The 15,134-nt window shown below is 41.9% G+C and overlaps 1 protein-coding gene across 2 annotated transcripts in view; it reads right to left on the bottom strand.

Annotated features, from left to right (window-relative positions):
* Window positions 1–350: 350 nt before the first annotated feature.
* The window catches only part of SBF2 (SET binding factor 2), a 552,380-nt gene continuing 537,596 nt past the window's right edge, over window positions 351–15,134 (bottom strand). The window contains exons 35-40 of one of the 2 annotated variants that reach the window (XM_006873002.1): window positions 14,161–14,394; window positions 12,308–12,412; window positions 10,593–10,780; window positions 9,841–9,928; window positions 1,788–1,919; window positions 351–788 (exon numbers count right to left, since the gene is read on the bottom strand). In XM_006873002.1, the coding sequence (XP_006873064.1) occupies window positions 690–788; window positions 1,788–1,919; window positions 9,841–9,928; window positions 10,593–10,780; window positions 12,308–12,412; window positions 14,161–14,394 (846 nt within the window). In that variant the 3' untranslated portion in view covers window positions 351–689. Of the gene's footprint in view, window positions 789–1,787; window positions 1,920–9,840; window positions 9,929–10,592; window positions 10,787–12,307; window positions 12,413–14,160; window positions 14,395–15,134 lie in introns of both variants that reach the window. The other variant, XM_006873003.1, reaches the window with a different exon arrangement.

The following is a 15,134-nucleotide window of genomic DNA, read 5'->3' on the forward strand; positions in this document are numbered from 1 at the left end:
AAGGTGACAGGAAGCAGAAGAAAACACCAGAACACAAGGCCCTGCCTCCCCAGAGCACCTCTGATCTAAAGAATTCAGTCTTTTCCTGCACTGGCCTGGTCATTGAGGCATCACTCCCTGGACAATCTGTCTCCACCTTGTCTGCTACTGAGCACCAAGGCCTCTTTACTGTGAACCCCAGCGGCCCAGCAGGGATCATGGAAGCAATTCCTGGTAGCACCAGAGAACTGAGCATCTCTGAGGTCAGGCAGTAAGAGTAGGTGCCTCTCATGAGAAGCCCTTCTATGTAGAAGGCAGAGTAGTACTGGAGGGTTATTTTTGTTTGCTACAAAGCTCTCCAAGAAAATCATGGACCCCAGCGGGTGGTGGCCATTTTGCCTAGAGGAGGAATGACAGGTGGTGGCCCAGGAGACATTCTTCTGATCCCTAATCACCAAGACCCCATGAGAGCAATTTAGTGCAAGATACAGGGAGTGCCTGACCAAACCTGCATGGCACACCCACATGGTTAAGTAGAAACAGCAACAGCTCAAGGAGGGGAACCAGGTAAGGCTGGGTAGGAGAACCTCAGGCCCTGGGATGATTCATCAGAACTGAAAGCAAGGTGTCAGTTCCTCGAGGATTCACGCTTTTCTCTTCTATCTCAGCATGAGTCCTCCCTCTTTCTCTGCTTGGATTGACCATGGGCATCATGCATCAGAGATACAGCTCTGGATCCTGTCCATCCATTGCTGGGCACTTTGTCCATCCTGGGCACAGAAGTTATACACACGTTTGCTGGTCTTGAGCTGCAAAAACAAATGACCAAGTTACTACAGATGAAGGGCAGGGTGTTTGATGGCATTGGGCAAGTGTCCAAATCAGTCCCTCTGATCTTCTCTCTCTGCACTGCCCCAGGATCTGTCTTTTCTCTCCCCTTCATTGCTGTACTATTAGTGCCTTTACAGTCACTTCACTTTCTAGCCCCTGACTCAACAGGGAACATTACTAAAAATGTGCTGGCAGAGAAAGGAACCACTGTAGAAACGCCTTACTACATCTTCCCAGATTAAGGGGGGAGGGGGAGTCAGGAATGGCTAGATTCTGGCCACTCCCACATTCCACACCAAAGCCAAGGATGAATCAGGGCAGCTCCCTGTGCTCTAAGGAGAAGCCTAGGATTCAACTTTGCTGTGTTGAAACTGACCTTTGTGCCCCCTTTCTGTACCTTTCTCTTGTCTTCAGTTGGGACCAGAGTCAGAGAAATGGCTTCATGGCCTGAGCAGAGCCCTACATGACCTCTGCCTTTTATATGAAGCCCTGCGTACTGTATGGTTCTCCAGAAACTAGATGGGGCTTCTTCCTCTAGTGTGTAGCCCATACAATTCCCCAGGGTCCACCTAAAGGCTGCTGGAGATGTTAAGGCAGACAGCATGTGTGATCAGCACCTTCCTCTGCAAACAGCTAAGCAAGAAGACCACTGGTACAGTGGGAAGTAGCACCCGTTCTTGAATGTAGATGGTGACTGAAGTAACTAACATTTTTACAAGGACTTCATCTGCTGTCATACGTGGTTGCAATCCTTTAGAAGGAATCCTTTGAGCAACCTGTTTCAATCTTTGGAGACATCTGGAGAGCTTGTAGAGGTCAGGCTTGTGGATCAGGAGTGCTGAGTTCAACTTCTATAGTCCTGAGGCTTCGTGGCCTATTTGCATTCACCATCAATTGCTCTGAGGTCCCCAGAATTCTTATAGGTAGACAAATGATAAATAAAGTACCAAGTACAGAGCCAAGAAAGATCAACTTACATCAAAGAAAGCCTTGTCACTTGTGTGCTTTGGGGCTCCCATGCTGGGGCCAGCAGGAATGACCATTTCAACTTCAGCCAGATCAATGTGGCCTTTACAGCTTGTGTCCTCACCTGAGTCATAGTATCGCAGCTGGACCCAAAAGAATAGAGATAGGATATTAGACACACAGAGAAAAACCTTTCGGACTGCATCTGATTACTTCCTTCAGTATCTACATAAGTATACAAAATGTGTATGTTGTTGTTGTGAAGTGCTGTTGAGTCAGTTCTGACTCATAGCAACCCTGTATAGGGTTTTGGAGGAGCACTTGGTGGGTTTGAACCACTGACCTTGAGGTTAGCAATCCAGTATTTATCCTATAGTGCCACACCAGGATTCTGTGTGTGTGTGTTTGTGTGTATGGTGGTGGGGGGAGTAGAGAGAGGGGGATTGTGGCATGCTACAGTTTAGAAAGTATACCCAAGTCAGATGGAATCGTTTTCAAGCTTGAAAGTAGTACTAGCAACATGTTGCTGTGGGTACAGAGTCAATTCCAAATCCCAGTGACTCAGGTGAAAGAGTAGAACTGCCTGGTAGGACTCTCTTGGCTACAATCTTTATGGAAGCAGATTGGTAGATCTTTCTCCTGCAGAGCAGCTGAGTGGGTTCAAACTGCCAACCTTTCACTCTGAATGGTCTTGGACAAGTCTCTTCCTCACTCTGGACCTTATCTTTGAAGGGAGGGAAGAATCATCTAGAAGGTCAAGGTCAGAAGCAGAATCCATTCAGTTTGCAAATAGCAACACTGCTAGCAAACAGCAAATTGTGGTTTGTAGTACTGTGGTGGCTTGTGTGTTGCTGTGATTATGTAAGCCACCAGTATTTTAAATACCAGCAGGTTACCCACAGTGGACAGGTTTCAAATGAGCTTCCAGACTAAGACGAACTAGGAAGAAGGACATACGGACTACTTCTGAATATTTAGTCACTGAAAACCTTATGAATAAATAGCAGAGAAACACTGTCAGATAGTACCAGAATATTGAATATTGAAACATGATGAATAGCATCATAAAGACTGTCAGATACAATGTCAGAAAAACGAGCCCCTCAGGTTGGAAGGCACTGAAAATACAATAGGAGGAGAGCTTCCTCCTCAATGCCTCCTAGTAGAATTGACCATAATGACGCAAATGGAGCAAAGCTTTTTTGAGACCTTCGTTTGCTGATGGGGCACAACTTAAAATGAGGAAAAACAATTGTAAACATCCATGAACAGTTGTAAACATTCAGAACATGGAATGTAAGAAGTATGAATCTAGTAAAAACTGGAAGTTGTCAAAAATGAAATGGGATGCCTAAAGATCAATATCCTAGGCATTAGTGACCTGAAATGGACTGGTATTGGTCATTTTGAATCTGACAGCCATATGGTTTACTATGCTGGGAATGGCAAGTTGGAAGAGGAATTGTGTCTCAATCACTATAAAAAATTATTTCAAGACCTATCTTCAAGTACAATGCTGTCTGTGACAGGATAATATCCATATGTCTGCAAGGAAGACCGGGTGATACCACTATTCATCAAATTCACACACCAACCACTGAAGTCAGTGATGATGAAATAGAAGAATTTTACCAACTTCTTCAGTCTGAAATTGAGCAAACATGCAATCAAACAGGTTTATATGAAGAAAAACATGGCATCAGGGTTGGAGGAAGACTCATTAACAACCTGCAATATGCAAATGATATAACCTTGCTTGCTGAAAACTAAGAGGACTTAAAAATACTGATGAAGATCAAAGATCACAGCCTTCGGTATGGGTTGCATCTCAATCTAAAGAAAACAAAAATCCTCACCATTGGGCCAATAAATATCTTCATGATAAATGGAGTAAAGATTGAAGACTTCACTTTGCTCGGATCAACCATTAACATTCATGGAAGCAATAGTCAAGAAATCAGATGACATATTGCCTTAGGCAAATCTGCTGTACAAGACCACTTTAAAGTGTTCAAGAGCAAAGATGTCAGTTTGAGAACTAAGGTGTGCCTGACCCAAGACATGGTATTTTCAATAACCTTATATGCATGTAAAAGTTAGACAATGAATAAAGAAGACTGTAGAAGAATTGATATGTTTGAGTTATGGTGTTTGAGGAGAATATTAAAAGTATACCAGGGACTGTCAAAAGAACCAACAAATCTACACTGCAGGAAGTACAGCCAGAATGTACAGGATGGCCAGACTTCGCCTTTCATATTTCAGATAAGTTATTAGGAGCGACTAGTCACAACAGAATGCAGAAATCATCAGACAATCTCTAATATCCTATGCGAGTAAAGTTTTACTAAAGGTAATACAGAAACGTCTGTAAGCATACATTGACAGAGAACTTCCAGAGGTTCAAGCCAGATTCAGAAGCAGCCATGGAATGAGGGATATCATTGCTGATGTCTACTGGATCTTGCCTGAAAGCAGAGATTATCAGAAAGGTGTTTACCTGTGCTTTATTGACTATGCAAAGGCTTTCAGTTGTGTGGATCATGACACACTATGGACAACATTGTGAAGTATGAGTATTCCGGAACACTTAATTGTGCTCATGAGGAATCTGTACCTGGACCAAGAAGCAGTTGTTCGAACAGAACATGGGAACACTGAATGGTTTAAAATTAAGAAAGGTGTGCGACAAGGTTGTATTCTTTCACCATACTTATTCAACCTGTATGCTGAGCAAATAATATGAGAAGCAGGGTTCTATGAAGAAAAATGTGGCATCAGGATTGGAGGAAGACTCGTTAACAACCTGAAATATGCAGATGATATAACCTTGCTTGCTGAAAGTGAAGAGGACTTAAAACATTTACTGATGAAGATCAAAGAGCACAGCCTTCGGTATGGATTACATCTCAATGTAAAGAAAACAAAAATCCTCACCACTGGACCAATAAACAACATTCTTAACAACGGAGAAAATATTGAAGTTGTCAAGGACTTCATTCTTCTTGGATCAACTAACAACACTCACGAAAGCAGCAGTCAAGGAATCAAAGGATGTATTTCATTAGGCAAATCTGCTGCACAAAACCTTTTTAAAGTGTTGAAGAGCAAAGATGTCAGCTTCAGGACTAAGGTGTGCCTGACCCAAGCCATGGTATTTTCAATAACCTCATATGCATGCGAAAGCTGGACAGTGAATAAGGAAAACTGTAGAAGAATTGATGACTTTGAGTTATGGTGTTGGAGGAGAATACTAAAAGTGCCTTGGGCTGCCAAAAGAACCAATAGATCAGTTTTGGAAGAAGTGCAGCCAGAGTGTTCCTTGGAGGCCAAGATGTCCAAACTTCGTCTCTCATACTTCAGATATTGTCAGGAGGGACCAGTTGCTGGAGAAGGATATCATGTTTGGTAGTTGGGGGGTCAGAGAAAAAGAGAAGATTCCCCAACTAGATGGACTGGCCAAGTGGCAGCATCGATGGACTCAAGCCTGGCAACAGTAGTGAGGTTGGCCCAGGATCAGGCAGTGTTTTGTTCTGCTGTGTATAAGGTCGCTATGGGTCAGTATCGACTCAATGACAACTAGCAATAACTAAAACAGTCACAGCAGGATATCATGCTTGGTAAAGTAGATGGTCAAAGAAAAAGAGGAAGACCCCTAATGAGATGGATTGGCACAGTGACAGGAGCAATGGGCTCAAGCGTAGCAACAATTGTGAGGTTGGCGCTGGATTGGGCAGTGTTTCATTTATTTGTGCATAGGGTTGCTATGAGTCAGTACCAACTTGATGGCACCTAACAACAACAACAACAACACAGCTAGCAGTTTCACAGAAGTAAAAACAACTTGTATTTGATTCTGTGAGAAGCCTTCTTTAATCTGACCTAGAGGAGGTACATCACTGATGGAGATGAGGGGGAGATTGAAGAGGTAGGAGAAAGAATCATGGTTTGAGCCTAAATTATAACATGTATTATTTCTTGATGATTCAAACCACACCCACCAACTGAAATGATGGTGGTGACTTATGTCTAGGATTGATCGAATGTCCTCTTTGAAAGACATGAAAACTAATTCCAGAGTAGGAAAAAATTCCAGCTTGAGAAATGAGGCAAATTATTTGAAGTGTTGCTTAGTAGAGGCAGAAGATAAAATCAGTAGCATTCACACTCAAAATAAGTGACATCAGTCCAGTCAGATGCCTTAAGTACAGAGCTGGTTAAATAAGAAACTGAGCTTCCCCACAAACCAAGCAGAGAGAGGTTTGCTAAGGGCCTGACAGAAAAGATCTGATTACAGGTTATCATTAGCTAGATATTGGAGACTTTTTAAAGAGAAAGTTCTAGAATATGAACTGATTTCATTTGTAGTGATTTATAATCTGGACAATCTGAATATTCTCCAGCTAGAAGTACTGGATAAAATCTGGTGGTGGTGGTGGTTATGTGCTGTGGAATCGGTTCTGACACATAGTGGCCCTATATTTTCCGACGCTGTAAATCTTTATGGGTGCAGAAAGCTTCATCTTTCTCCCATGGATCCACTGGTAGTTTCAAACAGCTGACCATGAGATTAGCAGCCCAACTCGTAACCACTATGCTACCAGAGCTCCTTGGATAAAATATATCAAACATATTTTTAATTGCATAGTTCAGGGGATGGCAAACTATGACCTGCCAGTCAATTGCCTGTTTTTATACAGTTTTATTGGTAACAGTCATGCCCATTTGTTTACATATTATCTACAATGGCAGAGTTGAATAGGCATGACAGAGACTGTAAGGTTTGCAAGCCTAATATTTATCTGGCCCTTGCAAAGAAAGTTTGCCAACTTCTGGCATAGCTACATCCCCAAGAATATAAGAGAAAACATAACGGGTCCCAAAATACCAAATATGAACTAGCAACTCTTTGTGTTCTGATATAGAATGACCTCCAGAACATACTTTTAGATAAACTATATAAGAACAACAACAAAAAAATGCAGAATCCTGCATAACATACTACCATTTGTATAAAAGTAGGTAGATAAACATTTCTATGCATTTACTTATATATGCTAAACTATGTCTAGAATAATATACAATAAATTGATAACACTGGTTGCCTTTAGAAGGAGAAGTGAGTGACTGGGAGGAAGGGGTGAAATAAAGACTTTTATATACCTATTACTTGTTAAAATGAAATAAAATTAAATTAACTTATAACTGTGAAAAATACCTAACATGTATTAAAAAGGGGTTAATGTTTAGAAGAAGTCCTAGTGTGGCACGGTGGGTTAATGCACTGGACTGCAAAGTCAGTTTGCACCACAAAATTGGTGGCTCAAGCTAACCAACTGCTCCTAGGAAACCCCATACAGGGTTGCTATGGGTTGGAACTGACTCAAACTCAATGGCACTTAACAACAACAAATGTTTAGAAAGGAGTGATGGATGGTGCTGAACTACTAACTGAAAAGTTGGTGGTTTGAACCCACACAGAGGAGCCTTGGAAGAAAGGCAGGCGATCTTCTGAAAGCTTACAGCCATGGAAATCTCATGAAAAGATTTACACTCTGCACGTACGGGCTCAACCATGAGTCAGAATCGACTCAATGGAAACTTTTTTTTTTTTTTTAATGTTTGTAATAAATAAAGAATTCCTAGAAATGGATAAGAGACACAATCTAGTAAAAACAAAATAGCCAAAGGATTTCAACAGGCAAGTCACAGAAGAGATACAAATGACCTATAAATATCTGAAAAGATGATCAAACTTCACTGACCAAGAAAAATGAATGAAATAAAATGAGGTTTAACTTTTCACCAGATTGACAAATATTAAACATGGTGTGGCGCTATGGGTTAATGCATCAGACTGCAAAACCATTTGAACTGCAAGGTCCGTGGTTCAAGCTCACCTGTGGCTCCTTGGAAACCCTATACAGGGTTGCTATGGGTCGGAACCGACTCGATGGCACTTAACAACAACAATAATAAATACTCAGGTTGATTAGAGTATAAGACACTAGATACTCTCAAATATTATTAATTGGAATATAACTTGTTAAAACAATTTGTTAAAACAAATTTTTCAATGTCACCTGAAATTTGACATTATTATGCCTACTGATCCATCCATCTTTCTCAATTCCAGAAATGTACCCTACAGAAACACTCCCTCAAGCATACAAAGACACATGTGTAAAGGTGTCTTTATCAACCAAAAAGTAGAAAAATATGTGCTGGTCTTTCAATGGGGTGTTAATTAAATGCCAGTACACATATACCAGACCCGACTCAATGGCACTTAACAATAACAACAACAACACATATACCATGGAATATTATATGGCTTTAAAAGGATATGGAAGATCTATGTGAACTAGCAGGAAATAAATGTTCCAAGTTATGTAAAAGAAAAAAAATCAAGTTGCTAAATACCATGTAGGTACAATGTGATTTTTGAAGAACACAGAAAATAGCTTAACCTTTGATTAGTTACTATGTGACACCACTGTTGTAATTGTTTTATGTCTATGACTAACACTAAGAGCAATAAACCCCACACATGAAAATTATTTAGAGCAGCTGATACCAAATTGTTAATAGTGTTTATCTCTGGGAGCTGGGAGAACAGGAAACGTTTACATCTTCATGAAATGCTTGAATTTGGAATAATAAACATAATTTGGTATAATAAGTAGAATTTGATATTATCTGCTCTCAGAAAGATTTACAGTCTTGGGAAACCTATACAGGGTCTCTATACGTCAGAAGTGACTCAATGACTCACCATCACTACCACCAACCACAAGAAAAATATTTTTAAAATGAAAGGGATTGCTTGTGAAAAAGTCTAAAATCGGTCCACAGTCTTGAATGTACAGAGTAGGAATATGTCTGGTGCCTCTTGTCATTGTGCTTTAGGCCTTAGACTTCTCTATTATCCCTTCAGGCCTGGTATAAATACCGTTAAATGAAACAAACTGAATACTTTTCACATTAAATCCAAAAGACCATCAGGAATGCAAGTATAATTTGATGTAATTGTAAATTACAGAAAAATTATGACATTCTTGTATGTTATATATTTAGTGGTTTAATGGAACTTTTCTACAGTGTAGGCTCTATGATTTTAGAGACATTGTTATTTTAAAGTATAACCCCCTAAAAAGGCCTTCTATTTGTATATTTGAAAATGAATTCTATTTCCCTCAAAGACTCATGTTTCCATATGCAGTCCCACCAGAACACTGTATAGGCTTACAGCCCATGTCTTTCTTAACAGAGCCCTTTAATAGCTGAAAAAAATGAGAATTAAAATGTATAAGACTCGTGTGTTCCCAGGTGGTGTGAAGTCTACAGCCGGCACACGGGCCCACAGCTCTCCCTGGTGAAGGATGCAGAGGGCCTGGAGGTCTGGGGAGAGGTCACTACAGCAGGACTGTGGATGCTGCTAAGAACCTGATAACGGAAGAGTTCCGGACATGGTTAGCAAGGTTCAGTCTGTTACCTGTCCACTGTGAGTTAGCAAGGTTCAGTCTGTTACCTGTCCACAGAAGCACAAGGTCTCCCCCTGCCCTGCCACCAGCTGCCATCTTTGAGGGAAGGAGAACCATGCCTTGTTCATGTTCAATAATAATGTTTGCTAAGAAATTTATGCCCTTAATTTTGGTTGGATCTTTTATGTTGAGAACCTGTTTTCTGGAGACTACACACAAGTTTTCTATGTGCATGTGGTATCAGCAGGCAGAAAAACGCAGGGCATTTCCTGACCTGGGTTGTAAGAGCAGGCGGCAAGAGATAGCTGAGCATTAGAAAGAAGTGTTCTATGACTCTTAAAGCTCTCAGCTCAACTGTCACTGCCTCTGCCTACAGTTTCTCAGGCAGGGTGACTTTGGAACTTCCCTCAGATGGCTGGAGTAGCCCCTCAGAACCCTGGAGCAGCCCTGCAGGGTGCATGTGAGAGGCCCTAGGAAAATAGTTTGTGCCTGAGGAATGTGTGGCTGAAGGCTGAGGTCACCCCAGCTGGGGACTGAGATCAGCCTTAGAAGGCATTTCTTTCAGTTTTGACAGTATCACCTGATGTTTTGTTACATCCAGAACAAACCAGCGGGGCTTCCAACCTTTCAGCAAGGCTCCTCTTTTGTAAAGCGTTCCCTCAAAGGACCTAGAAAATGAAAGGATGACAGAACAATTTATTCTGATTTTTCATTTGAAAAGTGCTGTAAAGGGGATAGCTGCTGTTTTTGTTTGTCAAGTCCCTCTATTTCCTCTAGGTAATACAAGAAAAACCAATCAGAGGTTTTGCTAGGATTTTTCTACTGGACCTTTGGGAAAAGTTGACCTCTTTTCTGCTGAGATGACTAAACTTGTGAGGTTTGGAGAGACCCACAGATATCTTTTGTGCTAAACTGGGATTTAAGCAACACATGGGAAAAGCAGCTCTAGAAAAAAAACAGGAGCCTCAAGAGACTCTGTGAGTCCCCATATCCAGAAGTATCAGGAACTGGCCTTCCTAGTTTATATGAGTAAATTCCTTTTGCTTCAGCTAGTGTATGCTGGACTTATGAGGTTTGCAGCTGAAAAAGTGCTGACTACACATATTTCCTCGAAAGATCTGGCAGGCATGTGATAATGACGATCAGGACTGTTAACCACAAACAATCATAACCTCTTGGCATTATTTTAGTTGTAATTGGGATTTTTTCTTTTCAAAGAGCTATCTAAAGTAGAAGAAACTAAACAGGAGCAAACACCACCCCTCAAATTAAAACCAAAAAAAGGATGGAAAGCAAATGCATTTCAAGTCTGCAAGAAGACTCAGTTGTCACCTGTTTTCATCATTCTTGGATGTATACTGGCTGTACAGCGTGGCTGCTCTTCGGTCCACCCCATTGGATGGGGGGATGCTGGTGCTTTGCTCCTCCCCTGCACTGCTGTCTGGGAGGTGCAGCAGAGACCTCTTCTGATAGGAAGGAAGGTTAGTAGGCATGATTCCTGGGGAGCCTGAAGTGTGCCTCTGTGGCTGGAATGAGAGTAGGAATTAGGCAAGCTTTACCAGAGACATTCAGAAATTGACCCAATCAATTAATTTCTGTAAACTTATCTCAAGGGAAAAACCAGATGAATGAGCTAAGATACATGTACAAAGATGTTTATCCTGGAGTTGTTTATTTAAAAAAACTGGAAACCTAAGTGTCCATTATTGGTTGTGTGTTGTTAAGTTGGTTCTGACTCATAGCAACCTTGAGTAGGATATCCAAAAGCATCATCGTTCTCCTGAGGAATGGCTGGTAAATATGAACTGCTGACCTTGTGGTTAGCAGCCCAACTCATACATTACTACACTCTCTATTGGGGGACTTAACAACATCAAAACGGATTATGGTATACCATACAATAGAATTCTAGCCATTCAAAATGATGCTGATGTCTACACAGTGACAAGAACAAGTGTGCCATCTGGTAAGTAAAAAGAAAGCAGGTTTAAAAACAGTATGTATACTAAATCACTTTTATGTAAAGTTATATGTTGTGAAGAATGATAAAACAAATTTGACAGCATAGGTTATATATTGTGGGCAAGTTTTATCTTCTATTTTATAACTTTCTGTGTATTGTCTTATTAAAATAAATGAATTATATATTGCCTTCATGATAAAAAAAAAAGTCAATTAACAAAACAAGCATGGAAACATCACCTACCCATGGGCTATCTGCTATTTGAAGGAAAGAGGTTCCCTTCTGACCAAGTCCAAGTTTTCTTCTCTACCTCATTCTCCTTGACCTCTTTGTGACATTTTGACCTGCGGACCTCTCCTTTCTCCTGAATACTCATTTACCCTAATTTCCCTTTCGTTTTCTTTGGAGTCAGTCTGATGTGGGCTTAAATGGGATTCTACCAATTACTAGCTGTGTGATTTCTCTGTACCTATTCCCTCACATGAGGGGGCTTCAAAAAGTTCATGGGAAAATTCCATTATGTTTTCATCCCATTTTTCCATGAACTTTTTGAAGCACCCTTGTATAAAAGATAGAAGACCACTTCCTTATTGTACATTAACTAGAATGCTAATGTGTGTATGTATTAAGCATGGCCTCTCACACATATTATATGCTTGGTAAATGTTTCTTAAATCAGAAACAGAACATGGGACGTGAACAACAGAAGGCACCTTTGTCCTTCTACAACATTTTTTAATCTCTGCTTATTTCTCTGAAGCAATCACAGTTTTGCATCCCCCTCCTCCTTCCACTGGTAAAAGATCAGCTGAAACCACAGAGATAAAAAAGAACCCAGTAATTTCCCTGGATATGGGACCCTGAAACATAGGAATTATGTCACTGTGGTAAGTGAGGCACTCAGGAAATACTTGGTCATTTGGAACTCTCTGCTCTGGCTCTCTGGGGCATGATCTCCTTCCCTTCCAGCCTGCATAACCCCACCTCACACCACCTCACCTGTCACCCATGGCAGTGGGCCCCACCTGACCTATCACCCTCAAAAAGTTCACAAGTAGCTCTCTAAGGGGCTCTGCCAACTCACATGGTCTGTTTTTGGCTCTTCTTTCAGGTCTGCTTTCACCCTTTCCCACAGCTGCTGCCACTTTTCAGGGGTTTGGCTCAATTTATGTTCCAATCTTTCAATTTCCTGCAAAGTAAAGGAAAGGAGTTTTCTGACAGGTTAGTATTTCATAGAAATCAGGATGTGCCCTAGAGCCACAGATCCTCTGTACTAGGTCCAGATAAACAGCGTGGCCAGAAAGCAGCTAACGAAAAAGTGAAAAATGAGGCCTCAGAGGTCTCCCAAGTCACGGCAGTATGGGATCTCTAGCTGGTGTGATACACTGTGGCAACGGTGATTTACTTGAACCTGTAACTCAGCCTTTTCTTATAGAATGACTTAAATAGTAAGGGAGAAAATATGTATCCCAAACGTGTTCATCCTGGGACAGTCCAAGGGAAAACTGATGGCCACTGACAAAAGTATGGGGTCCACATCTGACCCCTAACAACTAAGCTAGGTGAGAAGTCTGTCTTTGACAGAAGAACTGTTCCTTCAACTCTGATGACTCAAACCAGATGTGGGAAGAATGAGCCAAGAAATGCCCAAAGAAATGGATTTCCTTCTGACAGGGAAGCTGGCAATCTGAGTGGCTACCTCTGTAACAGAGAACACTGCTACTACTTCTAATCAGGAAACAAGAGGGAGGAAAACCTTCAGAACTGTCTGGCCTGCATCAGGGCTTAAAACCAGGGCTTTGAACTGGTTCTTCTTGGTTCAGACATGCCTGATGATGAGACACTGGAAGGACCTGGATTTGTAAATGTGGGTGAACCAGGATGATAACTGGAACAGAAAAAAATTATGGGTCAACACCTTGCTACAAACTTAATCGTCCTCTTAGAATACAAAGGCAGCATGAACATTGCATAACAACTAACTCTTGATCAACATAGTTGGAAACAATGGTGCCTGGCTCAAAGATGGCAGCTGACAATACCACTTTGAATGTGTGTCACTCTACCAACCAAAGGCAAACCTACTGGCATCGAGTCTATTCTAACTCGTAGCGACCCTGTATAGGGCTTCTGAGGATGTAAATCTTTATGGCAGTAGAAAGCCTATCTTTCCCCTTGAGGAGCAGCTGGTGGGTTTGAATTGCTGACCTTTTGAATAGCAGTCCAGTGCTTATCCTAAGCGCTACCAGCACTCTACACAGTCCTGGCAATAATTTAGTATTCCACATCAGGATCCCAAAATGGCTCACTACACCTCATCTGAATCTCTCACTCCAGGGCTTTGGCCTGTAATTTTTCCTGTTCTTGTTATTGTTTCAATTCATCTGAATTTTAAAAATTTGGGTCTGTTTCAATTTCACTTCATCAGCCATAACTAAACCGGTTCAAAGCCTTGATGCAGACTCTTTCCTTGGGACTGTTGCTTTCATCAGGGTGGCGACTGCTAGAATGTTTTCACTTTAGAATATTCCTTGTAGAAGAAGATTGGCAGTGTTCCCACCAGGCCATTAGCTACCCAAACTTCTGACCAGAGGAAGTGCAGCATCCCACAAAAGCCATAGCGCAGGCCTGACTCAGGCTGCCTGGGCAGCTCACACAGCTTGGAAACTCTTGAAGATGTAACTTATTCCATTTAACTGATTGCTTCCTTATGCTGGACACTTACTTTTATTGCATCTCTTTTGCAGTAGCTGAGCCCAGTTCCCTAGTGACTCTAGGGAGCAAAGCTGGTTTCCTCATACCTCTAATGCTAGTTCAGAGTAAGGAGCCACGTTCAGAAGTTTGTGAACTAGTCTTAGTCTGGTTCCTGTGGTCTCATTTGCTTCCAGAGACCATGGTGCCCTAAGTTGTGCATCTCTCTACATATGGTGGACTTACACTGAAAAGGCTGGTGAGAGCGTCGGGCTGCGTATAGCTGATGTCATCATAGCATGGCCACACTGTTCTCCTCCTACTCTGGGGCCCAGCTCCTCTGGACAGTTCAGAGTCCTCGGAGGGGAAGTGCTTAGGGGTCAGCATCATCCAGTCATAGGAAGGTCCTGTGGACAGGGTCTCCTCTGTATAGTAATCCCACTTTTTGAGGCTGGAGACATTTACATTGGGCTTCAGGGCCTGTTTAAAGAAAATTCTAAATATAGTTTCATCCTAATGACTTAGCAAAGTGCCCTAAACATATTGGCAGGTAAACCAACATCTGTAGAGTCTAGGTAAAGAGTACAAATGGAGGCCCAAAATACTGTATATCAAAATATTTAAATATGATGCACCAAGATAAACTATTAAATAAAATATGTTACTCCATATATCATGGAGGGCGGTAGCTAAACGATGTGCAACAACTGCGTAGACCTGGTGGAGGTGTTAAATGAAACCCAGACCATGGAGCGGTGGGGTGAGAGGTGTCTAGAGACCAGGTCGATGGGGAGACGCTGCCTAGTGGGAAGAGACTGCAGGGGCCGGCCAAGTTGTCCTACTTACCCCGGAGGCAAGAGCACCTTCCTAGCCTAACGGTTGGATCCTGGCTTTGAGGCAGGGTCAACCAACTTAGAGACCCACAAGCCCAGCCCAAAGCGTCTCACTACAACCCAGTCGCCCCTGCTGTGCCTCTTCATTGACATCCAAGGACAGAAATCCCGCCTTTGAGCCAGACTTAAGGGCCCTAGCACAAAGATATTCCTATTTAACAGCAACCACGCAACCACCACTCGTCTGTCTGTCATGCTGTGGTGGTTTGAATTGCTGTGATTCTGAGGGCTATGCCACCGGTATTTTAAATAACCAGCAGGGTCACCCATGGTGGACAGGTTTCAGATGAGCTTCCAAACAAAGACAGACTAGAAAGAAAGAGTGAC

The sequence above is a fragment of the Chrysochloris asiatica genome, unplaced genomic scaffold (genome assembly GCF_000296735.1).
Source record: "Chrysochloris asiatica unplaced genomic scaffold, ChrAsi1.0 scaffold00219, whole genome shotgun sequence".
Taxonomy (NCBI): domain Eukaryota; kingdom Metazoa; phylum Chordata; class Mammalia; order Afrosoricida; family Chrysochloridae; genus Chrysochloris; species Chrysochloris asiatica.